At 35.9% G+C, this 23,881-nt stretch overlaps 1 protein-coding gene and 1 long non-coding RNA gene across 2 annotated transcripts; one reads left to right on the top strand and one right to left on the bottom strand.

Moving 5' to 3' along the window:
* Positions 1–919: 919 nt before the first annotated feature.
* On the top strand, positions 920–5,983 carry dhps (deoxyhypusine synthase). The gene is made up of 10 exons (XM_051888622.1): positions 920–1,071; positions 1,467–1,673; positions 2,620–2,775; positions 2,896–3,017; positions 3,098–3,194; positions 4,139–4,225; positions 4,312–4,417; positions 4,488–4,591; positions 4,680–4,805; positions 4,924–5,983. Exons 2-10 carry the CDS (start codon positions 1,479–1,481, stop codon positions 5,017–5,019), a joined length of 1,089 nt encoding a protein of 362 aa, XP_051744582.1. The 5' UTR covers positions 920–1,071; positions 1,467–1,478; the 3' UTR covers positions 5,020–5,983.
* On the bottom strand, positions 4,634–22,229 carry LOC127509704 (uncharacterized). The gene is made up of 3 exons (XR_007929349.1): positions 21,669–22,229; positions 7,630–21,558; positions 4,634–4,797 (listed from the first exon to the last, which is right to left on the bottom strand). It is a non-coding gene; the product is annotated as an uncharacterized LOC127509704 (long non-coding RNA).
* Between the last annotated feature and the right edge of the window lie 1,652 nt (positions 22,230–23,881).

The raw sequence follows: 23,881 nt of genomic DNA, 5'->3' as shown, positions 1-23,881 counted from the left end.
GCTTCAAAGGTCCTGTGATGTGGTTGAGTTCTGAGGTCACATCAACAGTGCCAGAAATGTCATGAAAGTTCAGTAGTATTTGATTTCACTCTGGTGGTCATGAAACCTCTCTTGAATTTGTTTAGCTGTGTGCACAGAAGCTTTATTGCCCTGAAATATGAGAATATTATATGTAAAAAATGTTTGAGGAATAGTGTGCTCCTATGCAGAGCAATCATATGCATTTAATCAATTATTCTGTAATTTGCCATTTACCTAAGCAGTTAATGCATATTTCAACGTTATATTACAGTTATATTAAATTACCAATAATTGACAGATTTTATTTAGTAAAAATCAGCCAAAAACTGATTAATTTGCAGGTGCCACTTCGGTTACACTTTATTTTAAGGTGGCTTTGTTACCGTGTACATTTAAGTACTGAGTAATGACAATTATCTGCATAGGGTTAAGGTTAGGATGAGAGTTTGGTTTCGGGTTAATTACATGTAATTATGCATAATTTATAGTTATTACTACAGTAATGTAACATTGTAACAATGACACTGTAAAATAAAGTGTTACCGCCACTTCTTGCTGTATTTTATTGCTTAATCGATAAAAAAAATCATACATTAGTGTTTTTAGGGTCACTGTATACTATATGACTAAAACTAGTAAAAATACACAAACATCTTAAATATATAAATCTCATGTTAATATACATGTTTTATAATAAAATATTTTTTATGTCTATTGATTTTATTTTGCTAGAAAATAGGCTAAATATTTTTCTGATAAATAGCCTACTGCTCATTGACAATTAACCCTGATCTAACTGAAACCGACTGTGTACTTGCACAACATTAACGTCACCATGATACCCTTTTTTTTTTTATTGTACAATCTCGGCATATACATAAAACAGAAAGAGGCCACTTCGGTCACTTCGCGTTTTTTATTTAGTTTGTACCGCCGCGCTTGCCGTAGTTGTTTAGAACATGTGGATGCTCAAAGTGTGTGGTGCTGTGAGTGAGATCCGCGATAAACTACATTAACAAACCGGGTATTATTACATACTTAACAGCTTGGGTGAGTGTAATATTATTTTAGAGATACAAAAAAAACAAAACAGAAAACAAATAGAATAGTTACTTATTCATTTTTGCGTTATATAACACTTGAGATCAATTTTTGACACTTGAAATTCTGTGATCCAGCACTGCAGGGTCTAGTATGCCTTCAAACTGTTTTAAGTAGATAACATTTACATGATTTGTTGAAAAGAGCTGTGGTAGTATATAAATTGTACCATGGTAAAACCATGGTATTCTTTGAAGCATCAAATAAATGCTATAGCAAATGATTATTGTAGTCATTCAGCACCATGGTATATATCAGCGCATTATGTTAGCTGTGCCCTGGTAAAACTGTATTAAATTGTGTACTAGTGTGTATAAGTAATATAAGCTGTTTTGTGGTGGTAGATCAGGGTGATCATGGCCCATCAGGCTCCCTCTGTGGCGAGGGATGCAGTGTTAAAGGAGAGCAGCCCTCTGCCGGAGGACATGCCCCAGATTAAAGGCTATGATTTCAACCAGGGGGTGGATCATAAAGCCCTGCTGCAGTCCTTCCTCACCACGGGCTTCCAGGCCAGCAGCTTCGGTCAGGCCGTGCTGGAGATCAATAAGATGGTGAGTGTTTATGAGAGCGACTGCTGCTCTGTCCTCTCACTAGCTCAAACACGGGTTAAAAAAACACTTAATGAGATATTATAATATACTGTTTTGGTGCTCAGAAACATTTCTTATTATTGTCATTAGTATAATATTTTGAAAACAGTTATTGCTGCTTAATATTTTTTTGTGGAAACCGTGATGAACTACCATTCAGTTTGGGGAATGAAAGAAACAGAGAGAAGTGAATTCTTTTATTCAGAAAGTATGCATTAAATTGATGACAGTAGACTTTTTAATGATACAAAAGTTTCCCAAAAATTATGAAGCAGCACAACTGTTTTTAACATTGATAATAATAAATGTTTCTTGAGCATCAAATCATCATATCAGAATGATTTCTGAAGGATCATGTGACACTGAAGACTGGAGTAATGATGCTGAAAATTCAGCTTTGATCACAGGAATAAATTAAATTTTTAAAAAATATTCAAATAGAAAACAGTTATTTTAAATTGTAATAATAATTCACAATGTTACAGTTTTTACTCTCAAATAACTGGAGCTTTTTTGCACATAGGAGAATGTATTGTGTATATATATTTAATAATATATATTAAAACCTTTCAAACCAATGTGAAATGGTTTATCTAATAAAAAAAAGACAATCAGATACAAAACTGTTGCCTGAGTGTCCAAATACATTTTGGGGGCCACTGTATGTTCATATTTGAAGGTACATCAATATGGTATAAATAACATCATTTAATAACTTAAAAAGTGTGACTTAATAATAAAGGTGCAAGTATTACAGAAACATGCAATTGGCATCACATACTGCCAATCTCAGTTATCTCATGATCTCAGTGAGTCTTGTAGCTCTTAAAATCATACGCTGTATGCCATGACATTAAGTGTTTGAGCTCCAGCATTGCTTCTTTATGTGTGTCTGTGGTGTGAGTAGATTGAGAGGAGACTGGAGCCGGTGCAGGAGGAGCTCGAGGGCTGCGATGATTCACATCAGTCTGGTTCAGGATGCACCATCTTCTTGGGCTACACATCAAACCTGATCAGCTCCGGTGTGAGAGAGAGTATTCGCTACCTCGCACAGCACAGAATGGTATGACCACCCCAGTCACTTTGAAAAAGCACTGTTATGCTTTTTGTTCTGTTTCAGGTCTGTCACTATCTGTTCTGTTCTTATGAAGTGAAAAGAATCTATTTCATTTCATTTTTGTAGGTAGATGTGATAGTGACCACAGCAGGAGGGATTGAAGAAGACTTTATAAAATGTTTAGCACCCACTTACCTTGGAGAGTTCAGTCTGAAAGGCAAAGAGCTACGACAGCAAGGCATTAATAGGTACGAAAATGGTTCCTGATTTGATGATTGTGGTGTTTAAATGTATTTATTAATAAATGTAACTATACTTTATCTCATAGAATAGGTAATCTCCTGGTACCAAATGAAAATTACTGTAAGTTTGAAGACTGGCTGATGCCTATTCTGGACCAAATGGTGCTGGAACAAAAAACAGAGGTGAGTTTTTTTTGTTTGTTTGTTTGTTTGTTTTTTTAACTTTACTTTACTTTACTTTGCTTTACTTTATTTTATTAAAATGGGTGGTTAAATATTTGTAAAAATGCCTATTTTGGACGAAATGGTACTGGAACAAAAACAATGGTGAATTTTATTTTTATTTTATTTTATTTTATTATGTTTTATTTTATTTTATTAAATTGGGTGGTTAAAGGGTTAGTTCACCCAAAAATGAAATTTCTGTCATTAATTACTCACTTGTTCTACACCCGTAAGACCTTAGTTCATCTTCAGAACACAAATTAAGATATTATTGATGAAATCTGATGGCTCAGTGAGGCCTGCATCGCCAGCAATAACACTCTCTTTTTCAAAGCCCAGAAAGCTACTAAAAACATATTTAAAACATTTCATGTGACTACAGTGGTTCAACTTTAATATTATAAAGTGAGGAGAATACTTTTTGTGCGCACATTTTTGGGTGAACTAACCCTTTAAATATTCATAAAAAAGCCTATTTTGGACAAAATGGTACTGGAACAAAAACAATGGTGAATTTTATTTTATTTTACTTTTATTGGGGTGGTTAAATATCTGTAACCACCCTAGGGGTGATTAAAAATAATAAATTAAATTAATTTTGTTTTACTTGCTGTGCCCCAGCATTTCGCTTGTATACGTTTTTTTTTTTTTTTTTTTTTTGTGAGTGAGAATGTGCATTATTGTTAAATGTTTTAATGTTTTATTTTATTAAATTAGGGTGGTAAAATATTCATAAAAAATATATATATTTTATTTTATTTCATTTCATTTTGGTTAAATACCAAATAGTGCTACAACAAAAATTTATTTTATTTTATTTGCTGTGGCCCAACATTTGGCTTGCATGTTAAAATTCTTTTGTAAGTGAGAATATACAGTATTGTTAAATGTTTTTACATCAGGGCACACACTGGACACCCTCCAAAATGATCCACAGACTTGGCAAAGAAATTAACAACCCAGACTCTGTGTACTACTGGGCCTATAAGGTAATGTTTGAAATGAAGACATATAAGTCACCTTTATCAGTCCTTCCTCAAATTGAAATCTTAATGATTAGATGATTGTGTTTCAGAATGACATACCAGTGTTTAGTCCCGCCCTCACTGACGGCTCATTGGGTGATATGATCTACTTCCACTCATATAAGAACCCTGGACTAGTGCTTGACATTGTGGAGGGTGAGTCAGTCTGGAGATTATTTCACAAAACCCATTTGTCATTTCATTATGACAATTTTGTATACTTCAGATATTCGGAGGTTGAACAGCAAGGCCGTGTTTGCCAAGAGCACAGGAATGATTATTCTCGGAGGAGGTCTCGTCAAACATCATATCGCCAACGCTAATCTCATGGTAATCATATGAACCCAAAAAAAGCACAATGATGCTGACCTCTTCAGAATAAAATATCTCATCATTTTTTTTTTTTCATGGCTCTTAGAGGAACGGAGCAGATTTTGCGGTGTTTGTCAACACTGGGCAGGAGTTTGACGGATCTGATTCCGGCGCCCGGCCAGATGAAGCTGTCTCTTGGGGAAAGATCCGCATGGATGCCTCTCCTGTAAAGGTAAGATTCATATGTTAGCATGCTCTTCAGTCACATCTGCCATTTTCTTATGTTGCATGTTATAAATATCACATACATATGATGATCTGGTTAACTGTGCTGTTGTATTTCTGTACAGGTTTATGCTGATGCTTCTATAGTCTTTCCACTTTTAGTGGCTGAAACTTTTGCACACAACGCCAACAGGTTGATCAAGGAGAAGAAGAGCGATTGATGGTGCTTTTCTCTTGCAAAACCCATTTAAACGCTTTACCCCTCGTCACTCTCTTCCTGTTTGCTTGTCTTTCTGTGCAGATGGTTTAAATGCTTTATTTAAATTCAGAAAATCATGGCTAATAGTCCATTTAAACAAGTACAACATCAGTGTTTCTTTTGTATATTATGTAGAGGTTTTATGTCATTTTCTGTCAGGTAAAATATGTTCAAAACAAATTTGCAAGGTTATATTTTCAGTTGTTTCTTGAGTTCACTAGTTTTTATATTTAATTCTGTACCTAATTCAGAAGGTACAATGTTTGTTTTATTGTATTTCATCCCTTGTTGTGTTGAGTACTACTTTTATCTGCATGTTTATCCTCTCTCCATTGTCAGATTTTAAAAAATATAGTAAATGTCACCATGAAGAGTACATTTATTCCATAACCTACATTACTTTATTATTATGTGGCTGTTAAAATGCATGGATATGTATGGAGAGAGTTGAAAGACATTAAATAATTTAAGAAAATGTCTGTGTATGTAATGTATATCTCTTAACGTATGCATCTTTTTTGTTCTGTCACTGTAAAGCCACCAGAGGGCAGTTGTGATTTACTACCAGTAATCCATGTCTCCCAATCCACTACTGTACATTTTTGTTATTCACAAGAGGCACTTTTGATTTACTTCTCTTGGCCAGGAGTGTATAAACAGTTTATTTAATTACAGTGGGAAACTGTAGAGATTTATACTGTTTTTAGCTGTTCTGTGGAAAGCGGTAGTCGAGATGTTAACGGCATGTATTGTGATAACATTTGCTCAGCTGTAGTAAGTGTGCAAATCAAGTGTTTTGACCTAAATGTCAATGACTTATTGAATGTCTTGGTTTTGTTAGCTTAGTTTCGAATTCCTTTTTGCACATTTGAACTTTCAGCAATAAGTAATCTGTCTTGACCTAAATAGTACCTATCTGAAACCTGCATGCAAAGCCTGTCATTGTCTTGTTTTCGTTTCTAGTTTTCTTCTACTTTTTTTTTTTTTTTTTTTTTTGTAGGTCAATTTCTAGGTGTATTCAAGTAGATGCGACATGAAACTCGTTTAAATATGTGCAGAATGGTTTTCATTTCACTTCATTTTCACATTAATGCATTTAGCAGCCGCTGCCAACTTTAGTTCAGCTTGGAGTGAGAACAATTCCTGCGGCGGAATAATGATTCATAAGCTTGCGATTCAGTATGATTCATTTGGATAAATACATGAATAGGCTACATCAAGGAAAAAATCTCTACTAATCTTGCACACTATACAGGCAACCCTGTTATTAAAGGTTAAAAATAAAAACTGTTTTTTATACAACTGCATAAAAGAATAACTTTTAAATTATGTAAGAGTAAATATGTGTAATTTTGCGAAATGCTTCCCTCTAGAGTAGGCTACATTTTTCTCGCTAACTAGAGTTTATGGGCACAGAATTACTTTTCTGATGTAGCTAATGTGTAAGATTAGGTAACATTGTTAAAAAGCTGTTTTATTGACTTCTTTCCAAGGTTGAAACACTAATTGAGCGATACATTTCCATAAGTTGAAGGCCTACTGTTTCTTTCAACATACCCTCTGATGTTCATTCTGTTTATTTCGTGCTACAACGCGTGGTAAACAGGAAGTGATCAGTTCACGCGCGCTCCCGCAACACAAATCCGTCAGGCCCCATAAAAGAGCGCCAAAACGGTATTTATCGTTTGAATTTCTTAATAAATCTTAAATAATTTGTAAGCTGACACTTTGTTTTATATCAAAAGTAGCCTGCACTGTCTTGTCTGTCGTCGCCGCCGCGGCGTTGTCAGTTTCACTGCGTGAGAAAATGGAAGTGCGACGTGAGAACAGCGTGAGTGTTTGCAGCCCTGATCCAATATATTCATCCTATATTTCATTTGTTCCTGTTTGTTTCAGTATGGCAGCGCACTGAATTTTAGCTGATCTTACCCAGCAGCACATTAGGCTAAATTCCAGTAAAACGTTCCTCCATGTTATGGATTTCCATTTTTCCCCATTATAGTCCCATTTGGAAATGCTCTCCTGCTCTAAGTGTTTGCTTTACTGGGATGAATGTTTATTAAAGTCCTGCAGAAGATGAGTTGTGTGTTGCACTAGAGACATGGCTTTTTCCTAACCCTATACAATTTATTATGTGTGTGGAAGGATTTATCAGGAGGAAATTTACACAAAGGCTGTGAATGGAAAAGTATGTGCACCAGCTGTCTTATATAAAGTCCACCTTAGTTCTGTTACCGTTTTGTAGTTTTAGAAGGCCTGGAAGATTTAATAAATACTTGCATACCCATTATCATTCATAAAATTATAAATAAATGTAACAGTTAATTAATGATTTACGCCAAATTGAATGTCATTCAGAACAAATGTTGATATATTTCTTCCAAACAATAAACATCCGCATTCTGCACTTCCAGCTAATTCTGTCTGAATGTGTAGATAAACAGAAGGAAGGTGTAAAGTGCAGGGCTATCCATCTGTGGGTGGCTTTATGTGCAGTCTTGTAGTGTGAGAATACGCTGGTTTGCTCAAAGAGCAGCGGCCGCCTCATTTTCTTATCTGACGCTCTGTTTACCTGTTATGTTCCCATGGTGATCCGCCCCCTACTACTTTGTCATCACAACTCTGCAAAGGTGTCATTTCGTCTAATATGAGAGCAAAAAGACGCTGCTGAAATGCGTGAAAGCGTGGCGAAGAGTCCGCGAGGTGACTTTAGTTAACTTAATAACTAGAGAAGTTCTCCTGATTGTCCTCTTAGAAACAGGAAGTGCGATGATGTCAGTGCGAACACTGACGCAGCCATCTGCTCGCGCTGACGGACGGGTTTCTTCGTTGCCATAGAGACAGCTTTAGTGTGAGCAAACATCCGGTGCTCTTGTTCTCCACATGAGCAGCAGCAGATTTACATGATTTACATCAGAGCTGTCCACACCTGGACTACAGACTCTCATGAATGAAGGGACTGATGAATGTGTGGCCTTGCTTATTCAACTATATTTAATCATTAAACAAGGCCTAATGGAATATTTAATAATGCATAACAGAATGCATATAGAAAGCTATTTTTTTCCCTTTTATTTATTAGCGCCTGCAAAAGGTAAAATATTGTTAAATATAGTTAAAAAAACAAAATAAATACTGTTAAAATATGTGAATTAATGTATAAATATATGTACATTTACAGTTTTTAACAATATTATATACATTTTAACGAATTATATAAAAATGTATTCATAAACAATACATATAAATTATAACGCATTATATAAAACTTCATTAAAAAAAAACTAATATATATACAGTTGAAAGAAAAAGTATGTGAACCACTTGCAGAATCTGTGAAAATGTGCAAAATTTTAACAAAATAAGAGAGATCATACAAAATGCATGTTATTTTTTATTTAGTACTGTCTTGAGTAAGATATTTTACATAAAAGATGTTTACATATAATGCATAAGACAAAAAAAATGCTGAATTTATTAAAATGGCCCTGTTCATAAGTATGTGAACCATTGATTCTTAATACTGTGTGTGGTTACCTGGATGATCTACGATTGTTTTTTTTTGTTTTTTTTTGTTGTGTGATGGTTGTTCATGAGTCCCTTGTTTGTTCTGAGCAGTTAAACTGAGCTCTGTTCTTCAGAAAAATCCTCCAGGTCCTGCAGATTCTTCAGTTTTCCACCATCTTTTGCATATTTGAACCCTTTACAGCAGTGACTGAATGATTTTGAGATCCGTCTTTTCACACTGAGGACAACTGAGGACTCAAACACAACTATTAAAAAAGGTTCAAACATTCACTGATGCTCCAGAAGAAAACACGACGCATTAAGAGTCGGGGGGTGAAAACATTTGAACAGGATGAAGAGGTCCACATTTTTCTTATTTCGCTTGAATATCATTTTTTTTTTTTTTCATTTAGTACTGCCCTTCGGAAGCAACAGAAAATACTTGCATGTTTCCCTGAAGACAAATTAAATACAATTTACCAAATGTTCAAATTCCAAATGTTTTCACACCCCATCTATTAATGCATCATGTTTTTTTTTCTGGAGTATCAGTGAATGTTTGAACCTTTTTTAAAAGTTGTGTTTGAGTCCCTCATTTTAATAAATTCAGCTATTTTTTTTGTCTTATAGATTATATGTAAACATCTTTTATGTAAAATATCTTACTCAGGACAGTACTAAATAAAAAATAACATGCATTTTGTATGATCTCCCTTATTTTGTTAAAATTATTAACATTTTCACAGATTCTGCAAGTGGTTCACATACTTTTTCTTGCAACTGTATATTAGTTCTTTTGAAATTGTTCTATATTAAATAATTTTTCATGTTTTTTGCAAAAAAATAAAAACAGCTAAAATGCCCATATTTATATAATCATTTATATATTAATATATTATGTATGTATGGTTTTTATTACTATTGTTTTTTTTAATTGTTGTATATTTTATATTTAAATGTAAATAATTTTTCATGTTTTTTTTTTTTTTTTTTTTTTACAAAAAATGAAAACAGCAAAAATGTATATATTTATATAATAATTTATATATTAATACATGATGTATGTTTTTTTTTATTAGAATTTTTAAAATTAGTTTTAATTAATACAATTTTAGAGGAACATGCTGGCAGGTATTGTTTAATGCAGGCTGCTGTATGTGCTGCACTCAGATCAACTCAGACCAAAGTTCCTCTTGTGGCTTGGCGATCAAACATTGAAATGTCTGTATTTGTATGTATTGTATGTGTATGTATTTTCGTTTCCATGGTCACTTGCTGTATTTTCCAATTGTTTGCCCCTCAGTCGCAGCTGGAATAAAAATAAAAGCCATTGACACATTTCACTGTTTACCGTTAGGGGAATTTAACAGAGAATTGAACGTGACATAGAAGCAGAAGAGAAATGATGAACAAACAAAAGGGACAGGTGCTGAAAAATAACACTTACGACATTCTTTTCTAAGTATAGACTGAAAAGAAACATGACATTCTCTGCAATGCAAATAGCCTACCAAAAACTAGTTTCACAAACAGCTGTCTGTTTTTTTTGTTTTGTTTTTTTCTAAGGCCCTCATTTAGCTTTTCCATGAAGGATATATGTCAGGGATGTCCAATCCTGCTCATGGAGGGCCACTGTTCTGGAGAGTTTAGCTCCAACCCCAATTAAACACACCTGAACCAGCTAAGCAAGGTTTTTAGGCCAGAGATTGTATATGATAGGGAGATAAGAGGGTCTGTATCTCTTACCATTGGAGAAAGCGTAACGGCTAACTTAATGATGTGCGGCACCTCTCAGCCTATTGTGTAATGGCAGTGACGTCAGTGCCCGCCATTCAAAACTCCTTCCCTGCGTACCGCCGGAGCGTTAGCATTAACTGTTACGCTTTTTTGGCTAAAGTTTGCAGGCCTGCCTTCCGGTGGCTTTGTTTAGTCATACAGGAAACTTCCAGGCAGGTGTGTTGTGGTAAGTTGGAGCTAAACTCTGCAGGACAGTGGCCCTCCAGGACCGAGTTTGGTCACCCCTGATATATGTGATGCTGCCTTTCGGGCCAAAATGAGATCCCTGTCTTACAAGACACAATATTCATATCGGGAGTGCACCTATGATGCCTTAAAATACCGCCTCCGCAGGCAACTTATTTGCTGTTGGAACAGAGCCACAGTTACTGTACATCCATAGAGCAGTTTTGGGATATGCTGGATCACAAGGTGTGTCCCTGAGAACGGTCTCATTGGCTTTGTGTGTCAGAGCATTTATTATTCTACTCAAAGCCATTTACCTGATATATTTATCAAGATAACTTCTAGTACATGGTATATATTCAGGAACCATTATTTATTCACCCTCGTTCCAAACCCGTAAGACTTTCATTTATCTTCGGAACACAAATAAAGATATATTTAATAAAATCTTTCAGATTTCTGTCCATAGACAGCTACGCAACTACCACTTTTATGCTTCAAAAAGTTCATATGAGGTTCATTATCGTGTTATGCAGCACGTTTGAGCTTCATCATGAGGTTTGTTCTTACGTGTCAAGTGCAGTTCAGCTTCTGTTTATGTTCACTGATCAATGTTTATACCATATGTGAATAAAAGCCTAAATTCAGTCTCTAATGCTCTATTCATATGGATTAGGTTTACAATCACTTTATGAACTTTTTGAAACGTCAAAGTGGTAGTTGAGTAGGCTGTCAATGCAGGGACAGAAATCTCTCAGATTTATTTTAAAATATCTTAATTTGTGTTCTGAAGATGAACGAAAGTCTTACGGATGTGGAACGACATGAGGGTGAGTAATTAATGAATGAATTAATTTTAATTTTTGGGTGAACTAACACTTTAAATGTTGAACACACACACACACACACACACACACACATACATATATATATATAATTTATAACTGATTGCAATTTCTTAGTTATTTCACAAAAAAGAAAGAAAGCTAAGCCATGCAAGACACCAGTTTTTTTTCTCATAATTTAAATATTTTACATAAATTACATATATATTTGTATATATTATATTTATGTAAAATATAAATATATATAATAAATCTCTGTTTTAATCTTTCTTTTAATTTTATAAAATATATATCAATTTTATTACAATTTCTTTTTCAGCAAAAAAGGTGGACACACTAGTAAGATGGATTTTTAATAGTATTTTATTCATAGTGTTAAAATAGAAAATACAGTACATATCAAACAAATGAATTCATGTATATTGTTTACATTATTTAACTATTGTTATACCTGGGCAGAGTGTGGATATTAAATGTTCTTATCATTATAAAGAGTGAATTTATGGATAAGTATTTTGCATTGTCATACCTGTAGCTTGTGCTGTGGATAAGAGTCCTCTCTCTGTGTTATCAGTGTGTTTGGAGCAGAAGGCCACAGAGAGAAGACCAGGCCCCTGTTCCTGCTGAACTGAGCCAGCTGCAGCGATCCACTGATTATCAGCACAGCAGGCACAGGAGACCAGCCCACTGATGAAGAGCGGACAGAGAGAGAGAGACCAGCACACTGAGGTAGAACAGAGAGAGAGAGAGAGACCAACACACACACAACAACACGGCAGCACACAAGCAACATGCACCAAAACATACGAAACTGAGAAACAGACATGGAGAATGAAACTGTCACAATAACCTCAAGTATTTAGGACTCATGTCACATTACGCCAAAATAAAAATAAAAATAATATTTTGCATTAAGACATAAATAATATTCCATAGTTCTCATTATCATAATGTATCCAAACATTTTACTTTTGAGTCACATTAGATTCTCAGCACTTTAATTCAGTAACGTAATAAAATTTATTTAAATGAATGTAAGTTAAATGCTGTTCAAAAATATTTCCATGATGTATATTTGTTTAATATAATAATTGTACACATAAAATAATATTATATATAATTAAACAAAATGAATTAAACAATATTTATAAACACACACACACACACACACACACATACATATATATATATATATGGGGGGAAGCGAAAACATTTTTGCCAACAATATTAGTTTACCACGGAGAAAAACAAGCAGATAGACAGAAATCGTATGAAACCATTCTCATTGATCTGCTTCAACATGAGGTGGATAAAATAATGGAAATATCTATCAAGTCCTTCATAGACGCCACACTTTGCATTCACAGTAGCTTCAGCACATTGTCCTTCATGAGGAAAAACCTCCAGTTCTTTGAGAGTGAAAGGAGAAACTATGTTCCTCAGAACTTTCTGTAATGGTTCAATGATGTTTTGGTTTGGCATCAAGCAGCCAGTGGAGGAAGTTTGACTTGATTCTGACGTTCCTAAAATAACTCTTGAATTCTAGCCGTATATATGGGAACATTATGATAGGATGATGTTTGTGAACCTGGGTCCCTGTTACATGATCCAATTACCAAAGGATTTCTGCCTGTCCAATTACAGATCCCCCACCATGTTTCACAGCTGGCGTTGCGGGCTGCAGGCATCCTTTGGCTTTTCTCGTAAGATAAACCTGCCTGGATGCAGGAAATACGGTAAAAGATGACTCACTGGACCATTTTCCCCCCATTGTTTTGCGTTTAATACATCGTTTGGGCCTTGGATACAAACAGTTTCCAAATGGCTGCTCTGCCACATTTGAAGAGTTTTTGTTGAAACTGGGCCTCCGAAGTTCAGATTCAGTTCGGACATGTGTGGTCACTTAGAAACTGTCCTAAACATCCCTGTTGGTAAACTTTGACATTAAGTTTGTCTTTGCTGTTTATTCCAATTTGCATGAACACATCATGCTTTTGTTATTACTTGAGACAGTTTGAATTCTGGTACCAATCATATGGCCTCTTGCAACAAGTCGCCCCATTTCACTTTGAAAACTCACATACTGAAGAGATGATTTTCAGATTTCTTTTATTTAATGCACATATTTTTCAGCTCCACTAACAGGATTAACAGTTGCAAACTTACAAAATACATCCAACATCTGAAAACAAAACATCTAAAAAGATGTAAAACTTTGCATCCCTATTACCAAGTCATTTTAGTAAGACTAAGTGTTCCTGGGTCAATATCTTTTATTGGTCCTGGAACAATGTTCATTTCAGCCAATCATTTCACTGTAATGAGAGGGGTTATAGACAAAAACTGTCAAAAAGCACCAACATTAAATGTATCCGAATTATTTTCATTTATTTTAACCTTTTTTTTTTTTTAAAATACATTTATTTATTTTATAATTTATGTCTTTAATAAATGATTATTACATTAATAAAAAGGTCAAAATACTTCACAGGTCAGAACAATTTTTTTAAATAAATAAATTTTTTTTAGTTAATTTCAATGAAATATGAACAAAAAAGCACTCTGGAAAAATATGGGTGGGTAAAAGTGAGTCTTTCAAAATATGAGATATAATGTGAATATTTGTATACTACTTTGATTGGTTGCGTTGCCGTTGTTAGGTGGTCCGACACATGAAAAAAACCCACCCAGTTTGGCAGGAATTTGTTCCAAGACCAACAAAAGATGTTTATCCAAAGTATTTTTATTTTCAGGTTACGGCTTGTTTGTAGTATATTGTGCTAAACATCTGAGATGAAGATTGTACTAACAAGATAAAAACAGCCACATCACAACAGCGTGAGATTGACTTATCATTCACAGGGGCCAGTTAGATATCGTTCTGTGATGACCCTCATAAAAGTGCATCTGTTATGCAGTTCTTTAAAGGTTAGTTCAACCAAAAATGAAATTTCTGTCATTAATTACTCACCCTCATGTCGTTCCACACCCATAAGACCTTCGTTCATCTTCAAAACACAAATTAATATATTTTTGATGAAATCCGAGAGCTTTCTGATCTCCGATAGACTGCAACGTTATTACCACTTTCAAGGCCCAGAAAGGTAATAAAGACATCGTTAAAATAGTCGACGTGACTGCAGTGGTTTGACCTTAATGTTATGAAATGTCGAGAATACTTTCTAACAAAAATAATGACTTTATTCAACAATTTCTTCTCCAAGTAAATAGTATACTATACCAACAGTAGTAAGTAGTAGTTCTGACGTAGAACCCAGGAGCGCTGCTCTGTGTCTACAACGTAAACAGCGTAGGAGAATGACAGGGAAGAGAGGAAATTGTTGAATAAAGTCGTTATTTTTGTTTTGTTTTTGCACACAAAGTATTCTCGTCACTTTATAACATTAAGGTTGAAGCACTGCAGTCACGTTGACTATTTTAACGATATCTTTACTACCTTTCTGGACCTTGAAAGTTGTAATAACATTGCAGTCTATCAGAGGCCAAAAAGCCCTCGGATTTCATCAAAAATATATTAATTTGTGTTCCGAAGATGAATGAAGGTCTTACAGGTGTGGAACGACATGAGGGTGAGTAATTAATTACAGAATTTTCATTTTTGGGTGAACTAACCCTTTAAGGAACGTTATAAATGCAATGGGATGTCACAATACTCAATGTGCATACATTTAGTTTGATGACACTAGTGGCTATTAACAAAGGCATTGGCAGCACTCAAAGTCTCGTCCTTTTGCTGATTTCGGTTCCAGGATGGCAGAACTTAACCACTGTGAACATAGAAGTTCAATGCAGTGTTCACAAGTGGGTTAAGTCCTGACACCACACAACCCCCATAGAAATGCATGTGAATTTGAACTTCTGTCACCACTAACCCGTGTGTGTGTTTGTGTGTGTGCGCGAGGCGGTCCGCATTCCTTCAGGATTAGCATTTCATGTGCTCAGGTGTGTGTGTGTGTGTGTGTGTTTGCGCTGCATATATCTGGCGTGTCTGCAGTCTCCCAGTCGAGTCCCTCACACGGGCCATTGGAAATCCCTGGCAATGTGATTCAGTCATTAGGTTTAAAAATCACTCTGCCAGGAATTCCCCTGGCCGGCAGAAGAGGAGGGTCCAGGTTTATGTCATTCTGTCTGAGGTTTGGTCCTACACTTCTATATCTGTCCTCCTAACACATCAAGCACGAGGGCTCTGTGAGAACAGCAAACAACACAGCAGACAGATAGCAAACAGACGGGACAAAAAAAAGGGGGAGAGTTCGAAAAAAATGAAAGCTATGGAACGTCATCATTTACTCACCCTTGTGTTGTTCAATCCAAACCTATAGGACTTTCTTTTTTCTTTTCTTTTGAGGAACATGTTTAGGAGAATGTCGGTGCTGTTCTTTTCCGTACAGTGAACACAAACATGACGCTAAACTCTTAAAAGGACAGAAAAGAACCAGAGAAGTAATTGTGCGCTAAGTCCAGGAGTTCTGAAGCAAAAACATGCATGTGGCGACATTTCTGCTAAATGATATTACGTTTGCTTCTTGCATGTTTCTTGGCTTTAAAAGTGAAATGTCCAGTGAGTGGCGCTAAAAGCAAGCTCAGAATTATCCGAAACATATAAACATGAATCTGTCAACGCTTTATTGTTTGTTGAAATGTCCGGTGAGTGGCGCAAAAAGCGCATATTCAGTTTTATTTAAAACAGATGAACGGGAATCTTGCAACGTTTTAATATGTTGTTTGTCGTACGTTAGTTCAGTTCGTATATTTAACGTAGGATGAGTGGCGCTAAAAAGTTAATGCTCTATCGCGTTTGAAATTAATCTACCATCTAGACTAACCCATATAACCGAAGGTGTTTACAAAAGTAAACGCGGGATAAAAAAAAAAAACAGATTTGCTGATGCAACATTGCCATTTTAGCTTGCTACTTCACGTTTTTGAGCTGTTTATCGAGTGTTGTGACCAGTGTTTCACGGGACTCCTGAGTGAAGTGAATCGAAAGTGAAATGCTGTATCAGGTAAACTACCGAGCAAGTTTACTACATCAGAAAAGCCGTACATATGGAGCTAGTTATGTGATTCAAACGTCAAAATGTATTAGTTTACAAATCATCCACTACGGTAAAAGTGTTTTGAAGTCATAACAGCATTTTGTAATCAAGGAACTGCTTGACAATAAGTCTTTATTAATCAATAATCTGCCCCTGTAATCACAATTTGTGTGAAAAGTAATAAAAGTTGTTGGTGTTTTACTGCCACTATAGTGTTCATGTCAGCTGAAACTGCAGTGAATAGAATGTAGACTATGAGTATTTGGACTTTTATGGTACTTTTTTGTTCTTTTTGGAACTTAACAGTATAAAATGATTCATTGGTGTTCCATGGAAGAAAGAAAGTCAAACAGGTTTAAAAGTGAGTAAATGATGACATTTAAAGTTTTGACTGAACTTGTAATTTTAACATGTTAAGTGCATGTGTGCATCTCTTCCAAGGGCTCCTAATATTTTGTCATGTAGTCCGTGGTCATTGCGGCTGGCCCCTCCTTCTGCTAGCGTCTGGGTGACTGGGCTTCCTGTGGACTTATAAAAATAGCTTTTCAATGACAGCTTGAAATGAGGTCAGAAAGACGTGCAGTCCCCGCCGAGTGCCCATAAAAAAGCTAAGTATGCTGCTCTGTTCAAAATATTGTGTCTCATCTAGAGTAAAATTTTAAGAGTGACAAAAATCAGGCAGAACCTGTGAAGATCTAGTGTATCTTGCAGGACCACTCATTCGCTCAGATAAAGCCTCAGAAGAACAGACACTTGTTTCACAGTTGGAAATTCTTGCTGTTTTAAGAGTTTACTTTATTTTCAGAGGAAAAACTGTATTGCTCAGAAGAGACTCTGTTAAGCTTTATTTCAGTATCAGCTTCATCTCAGATGTTTTTCAATGTTTGGAAACTGGACAAATGTTTGAGTTAATATTGAGATCTTGGCAAATGTGAGCTCTGTTTGAGACATTATTGAGATCTGTACTAGTGAAGATCCATCTGAGAATATGGTATGTTTCTCTAGAAACATCTTCATTTCACCTCATTGAAGTCTATTACGGCGATCTTTCCTACAGCTATTCATCAGTTTGGATTTTTTAAAAGCAGAAACATATTTTCCAGTTGTAACATGTCACTTTGCATTCTCTTCAAACTGTTTTCCCTCTAAACATTTATGAAGGAACATTTACAGCATCGTAACCAGTCAACAGAATCGTTCCAGTTCCTTAAAGCCTCTCGCAGTTGTCAATGCAAATGTCAGTCTTGAAAAAAAGGACTTGAATATGTCCAGACGGAGGGGAACTCCTAGCTTACGTAAACCTGGAGCATTATGTTTATGTCTCTACATAAAATATCCTGGATAATGCCGTGAGTAAACCCACCAGCTCTAAACAAAGTCCTCCAGTACTTATAGAGCGCTGACTGTTTGTGGCGCACTTTTTTTTTTTTTCAGGTTTTTCCCCAGTAACTTTGCAAGACGAGACTTTGCAGTTGAGTGTGACAGACAGTCATTTAGATGCTGATCAGAGGATGTGGCCCGTCAGTCTTACACGCACAGGCCCCAAAAAAAAAGAGTTTGGACAGTTTGCCACAATTAAAAATGTCAGATTATCATTGAATAACAAAATATCAAAGCAAGTGTTCGTCTTAAATGCTGTAGGATCTTTTCTCTCCTCTAAGTTCACTTTTTTTCATCAGTTTTGCACAATGTCTTTTAATCAACTAGTGTTTCGGCAATTTTTAGTGGTGTATGAAGTTCACACAGGTGTCCAATAGAGTAACCCAAGGTGTAGTTCATCACATTAACAATGGATGTGTTTAACAATTCACAACCACAAAATTTATTTATTTTGTCAGTCTATCAAAAGTTTATCTATTGTTTTACCATTCAAAACCTAACAAACTTCCTTTTTGAGAATTTTTTTGATTGAAAAGCTTGATTGTGGTATCCTTCTATTAAAAGGTTCGATTGTTTTTTTTATTTTTTATTTTTTATATAAAATGTAATGACATTCAGACATTTTTGACCTCACCAGCTGCAGAAAGCTGCAAAAGAGTTTAAAGCATAATATTTTCCCCCTAGAAACATCATTATGCATTTTCCACACACACAAACGTGCCTTTCCAAGCGAGACTGCAACCAAAAACGATGCATTAGGACTGAATATTGCTTTTAAAGGGCATCTGCACTATCTGAAAAGCTGTGATGTATTTTCCCGATTCTCGAATGCTTCAAATCATCCACCCAGCTCAATTGAGACTTGATGAAGTGACGCCTTGCAAACGGGAAGATCTCTGTCCATTAATATTTTCCATCAGATCTTTCCTTTCAGCCTTTTCCCACTAAATTGAAGGCGCAGTTGCCAGTGATCTCAGTCTTTCCTCTCACTAATGACGGCGTCTGGCGTGATGCAGTCGATGCGGTTACACCTCACAGAGGAACAGAGCAGGAATGACTTTTTACGGCTGTCCTCATGATGAGAAGTCACACTTTCATCCTGCAGTGTTGCAGCTAATTTTAGGGACTGGAGAAAAAGTACCCATAATATCCCATTTGCTCTGATGCACACCAGATCTGTATAGTTGCCAGCAAATTTGATTTTTCCTTTAGCCGCGGTAGGGAATCTGATACTAGGCCTTCTTAAAATCTGGACATAGGGTTGGATGCTCCACACATGCTCACACAGTATATTTTATACATAAGCATACACACACACACTTGTATATGTGGTTTGTGGGGACTCTTTGTAGAAGTAATGGTTTTTATACTGTACAAACTGTATATTCTATCCCCCTACACTAACCCTACCCATCACAGAAAACTTCTGGATTTTTTTAAAATAAAAAAAACAACATCTAGTATGTTGTTTTTAAAGCCATTTGGTTTTCGAGGACACAGGAAGTGTCTTTCATAAACTATGTTTACGTTGCAATACTCATTATACACTTTTGCTAGGCCTTAAGCTTGTACCAGAACACAAATATAATACTGTATAAATAAATATCTAAATATGTGTACATTAAATGAGAACCAACTGTATACATTTTGAACTATAAAATTATTTATTTTATAAATTAAACATATTTAATCTTGTTGCACATTATGAGATAATCAACACTTTAAAAGTTCGCATTTTAGTGAAATTAAAATTATTTTAAGTGAAACAAAACATTTTTGTAAAATCTAAACTACTGAACAGTAGATGATTAAATGTAATTAATGACTCAGGAAAAGTCCTGAAAGATGGCTTCTGATGACAGCTCTAAGCATACAGTACTCCACCCTGCCCGTGGGAATATGTGCGTCTCATTTGTTGCAACTTCATTCTTTTAACTCAAAACCGAAGTGAATGACATCAAATACAACTTCTGCATTGGCATTTACTGCAGAGAAAAACCCACTCGCATGTGCACAAAGCTGCTCGTTCCCTTTTAAAGAAGAGCATGAAATCACAAGCTCATCGTTCTCTCCCTAATGTGTCTGTAACTTTACTCCAGATACTATTACACCCAATCCTCAGCAGTAGCCATTAACTTCAGCATAGAGGCCATGAAGAAAACACTCAGCAGCAAATACAGGAATCCATCACACTTGTTCCACTTGCACACAGTTTCCTAATCTCTGTACCAGTCCTGAGAACTCCTGTGCTCCCCGAAAAAAAAAGTGGGACGGGCCTGTTTCCAGACCTTTGATCCTTCCCTGTGTCTCTCTGTCTCATTTTTTTAGGTTTAATGTGCACATTATGAGAAGATGAATAACTTTTGTGGCTTTCTTTACTGTATTATACACTGTGTATAATATATTAGCCCAGCACTTTATATAAAGTTGGATATATAAGTATGCCCAACTTCATTCGCAAACATACACTCTAAAAAATGCTGGGTTAAAAACAACCCAAGTTGGGTTGAAAATGGACAAACCCAGCGGTTGGCTTAAATGTTTGCGCAACATGCTGGGCAGTTTTATTTAACCCAACTATTGTTTAAAAGTTACTATATGGCTGGCTTAAAATGAACCCAAAATAGGTTGGAAATTAAAAATCAGACATAATTACTAGAAGCAACAATAATAAATGGTGAACATTTATTAATAAGCATGTTTAATATTCATTAAACTTATCAATAAACATTCATTTATTAAACATATTAATAAATGTTAATTTCCAACATACTTTGGGTTCATTTTAAGCAAGCAATACAGTAATTTTTAAACAATAGTTGGGTTAAATAAAACTACCCAGCAGGTTGGCTAAACATTGATCCCATTCGCTGGGTTAAAACAACCCAATTGCTGGGTTTTTCCATTTTCAACCCAACTCGGGTTATTTTTAACCCAGCATTTTTTAGTGTATACTGTATAACATATATAGCATATCTCAACGCCTTGATTGCTTGTATCAACACAAAAACGTAAACTATATTATCGCCCAGCTCCAATCTGCTAAATGTGACTAAAAGGCATTATAAATATCAACATCATGATACTCAACTATACTAATGTAACACTATACACTTCACTTCAATGCTACACAATTTACTACACTACAGTACACACTTCACTATAATACACACTAAAACATGGCTTTTTTTTACTATAGTATACTCTACTACACACTTTATCATACTGTGCTATGCAGAATATTATACTAAATACATATATTATTCAATATTACACATCTTTCAGCCATTTGACTATATTTTTTCTCATTCTTACGCTCAACGAGCACAAGATGAATAATCACCTCAGGTTGCTTTCGCTCCAGTTCGGGCACCTCGTCTAACACTCCCGGCTTGGCCTTTCTGATTTTGTCACACTTTTCCCCCCACCCCTGCTCCTTCCTCTGAAAGTTGTTTTGGCTGTGCAGCGTCTGGCACGGTCTTCCGAGACTTGAGAACAATGAGAAGAATGTTTGAGCTTTTCTCCATGGCCTCATCATCGCACTCCTTGTTTTGAGAGCGTTTTTATGACCTCCGCTTCACGCCGCCCCGAGCTCATGTCTGGCTGACAGATGTCTCGCAGTCGCTCCGACGGCCCATTCAATGAAACTATTTACGGATGACCTTTCCTCTGGACGCTCAAGTGGATCACTTGTCTGGCTAAACTCAAAAAGTCAGTCCTACAACTACACCACAGACCTCTTCGATGCTTGTTTAAGAGAGGAAAACAGCTTGAAAACTCAAAGAGCAATAGCGGATAGTGTGGAAACCACATGCAGATGTTATTTACAGTTCAGAAGTGTGACGCTGGCCTCTTACCTGGATGATCTGACTGCTCTCTCTCTCTCTCTCTCTGTATCTCCTCCGTTCAGAGCGTGAGAGGAACCTTATAGCAGTTGTGTCTCAGAGGGAGTGTCCGGCTCCAGTATAGACGCTATGAGTGTTTATATAGGAGAGAGAGAGAGAGAGAGAGAGAAAGAGAGAGAGAGAGAGAGTTCGTCTGGGGGCCAGACAGGGTGAAAGTGAATGAGAGCGCAGTGAGAGAGACCAGCGAAGGGAATTCCTATTTGTATAACGTCAGAAGTTGAGCCCTCCCCTCCATCAGCGTGGAACACAGGAAGAGGCAGGGAGCAATTATACTGAAGAAGAGCTCATAAAAAAGAGACACTGCTTCCCTCCACACACACACACACACCTCAAAGCCTTCATTCAGGTTTCATCTGACGAGTCTCACCTGCATCTGTTGGGTTTTATCCACTACAGAAGCATGTGATCGCTCTCTTTCTGCATTTTTTACTGTCTATACTGTACTTTGGCATTCTGCACTAAAGCAAAACGTTTAACTATAACATAAACTGCATTGTACTTACTACATACTCTATGTAGACCATATCACTTAAATTGCATCAATAAATATTGTATTCTACTAGATTATGCAATTTTATAAAATACAACACCACACTGTACTTCACTACAATGCACCATATGCCATTTTAGTACACTACGCTTAAAGATACCGTCTTTTAGTGCAATATATTCTATAATATACATTTTATGTATTATGTATACATACATAATATATTCTATATAAACATTTTACGTCATACTTTGTATACTAAACACTTTACTGTACTATAGTATACAATATAGAATACTATGCAATACATACTGTGCAACATGATAGTAGTGTAATACACTATAATATTTTTCAGTACACAATATATTTGAACTATTTTATATTTTATCAGTATCACTCTGTAGTACCTTTACATTTTTTTTTTTCTAAACACTTAACTAAGCTATACCGTAATATTTAAATGTTACGTAAAATTTATAATGAATTACACTTTAATCTGATATGACACACAATATTATACACTGCCGCTGTTTGGATTTAAATAGGCAGATGCTTAAGAGTCTATGATTGGATCATTATTGCAGTGATTATTATGTTTCTAACATGTTATATGTTTGGCAACAGTTCTTTTAATCATAATTGATGGAGTGTGAAGCTTTTCATTTCTTAAACAACCATGTAGGAACACACATCATGTTTATATTCCAGGATGACAATACTAAGACTCATCAGGCTCAAATTGGGAAAGAATGGTTGGGAGGGAGCATGAAGAATCATTTTCACACATGAATTGGCTCCTCTGAGTCCTGACCTTAATTTCATTAAAAGTCTTTGGGATGTGCTGGAAGAGACTTTACAGAGTGCTCACCTCTTGCATTGTCAATACAAGATCTTAAGCACCTCTTGATGTGTATATATAATACTGCAATATTATATACATTATTTGTCATTGCACTAAAAAAATTGTAGTGATTTGCAAAATATTAGAAACAGAGATTGTTACCAAAAAAAAAAAAAAAAAAAGTTGAATGACTCTTGGACTCTTGGTCATTTTACACCTGTTGCTCATTTTCATTCATGCTGGTGATTCATTTGAACAGCGTTTACAGCGTGTCAACAGTTGTACTGGGTCAGAAGGATACAAAGAGGGTCACACCTGCACAGTGTTTACAGGACAGAGAGCGGCAAACACAAACCCTCCTCCAGCGCTCGGAGATGCCTGTTTACTCTGAGCTAGTACACACTTTACGACTGCCAGCTCCTGCCTGACCCTCCCGAAGAACCGGGCGTCCCAACAACTGCGCACTGTCTGGACATCACACACATTCCTCACACACTCATACACGCAAGACTCACAGCAACCCAGACAAATGCTAGTGTAAGCAGTGACTGGCTTGACTTGAGGTCAGTTTTGCTTCCATCCAGGTTTTGCCATACTTTTTGGCTTGAGTGTTTATATGCATTACTGTTTCACGTGTTTACAGCCAGCGGTCAGGATATCGTAGTGTCAAATAACCCACAGAGGGTTTGAATTTGTCATATGCTGAATCAGAAGGTTGTAAACCATTTGTCCATTATTACTTCTGGCACACACGCTTTGAGAGAAGGTTGATTTCCTATTCATCATTGTCTGTACTGCTGCACAGAGGATATGTGAATTATTTTAAAATTTCAT

This window comes from Ctenopharyngodon idella, chromosome 3 (genome assembly GCF_019924925.1).
Source record: "Ctenopharyngodon idella isolate HZGC_01 chromosome 3, HZGC01, whole genome shotgun sequence".
NCBI classification, from domain to species: Eukaryota; Metazoa; Chordata; class Actinopteri; order Cypriniformes; family Xenocyprididae; genus Ctenopharyngodon; species Ctenopharyngodon idella.
This window is presented reverse-complemented; position numbering and strand designations above follow the sequence as displayed.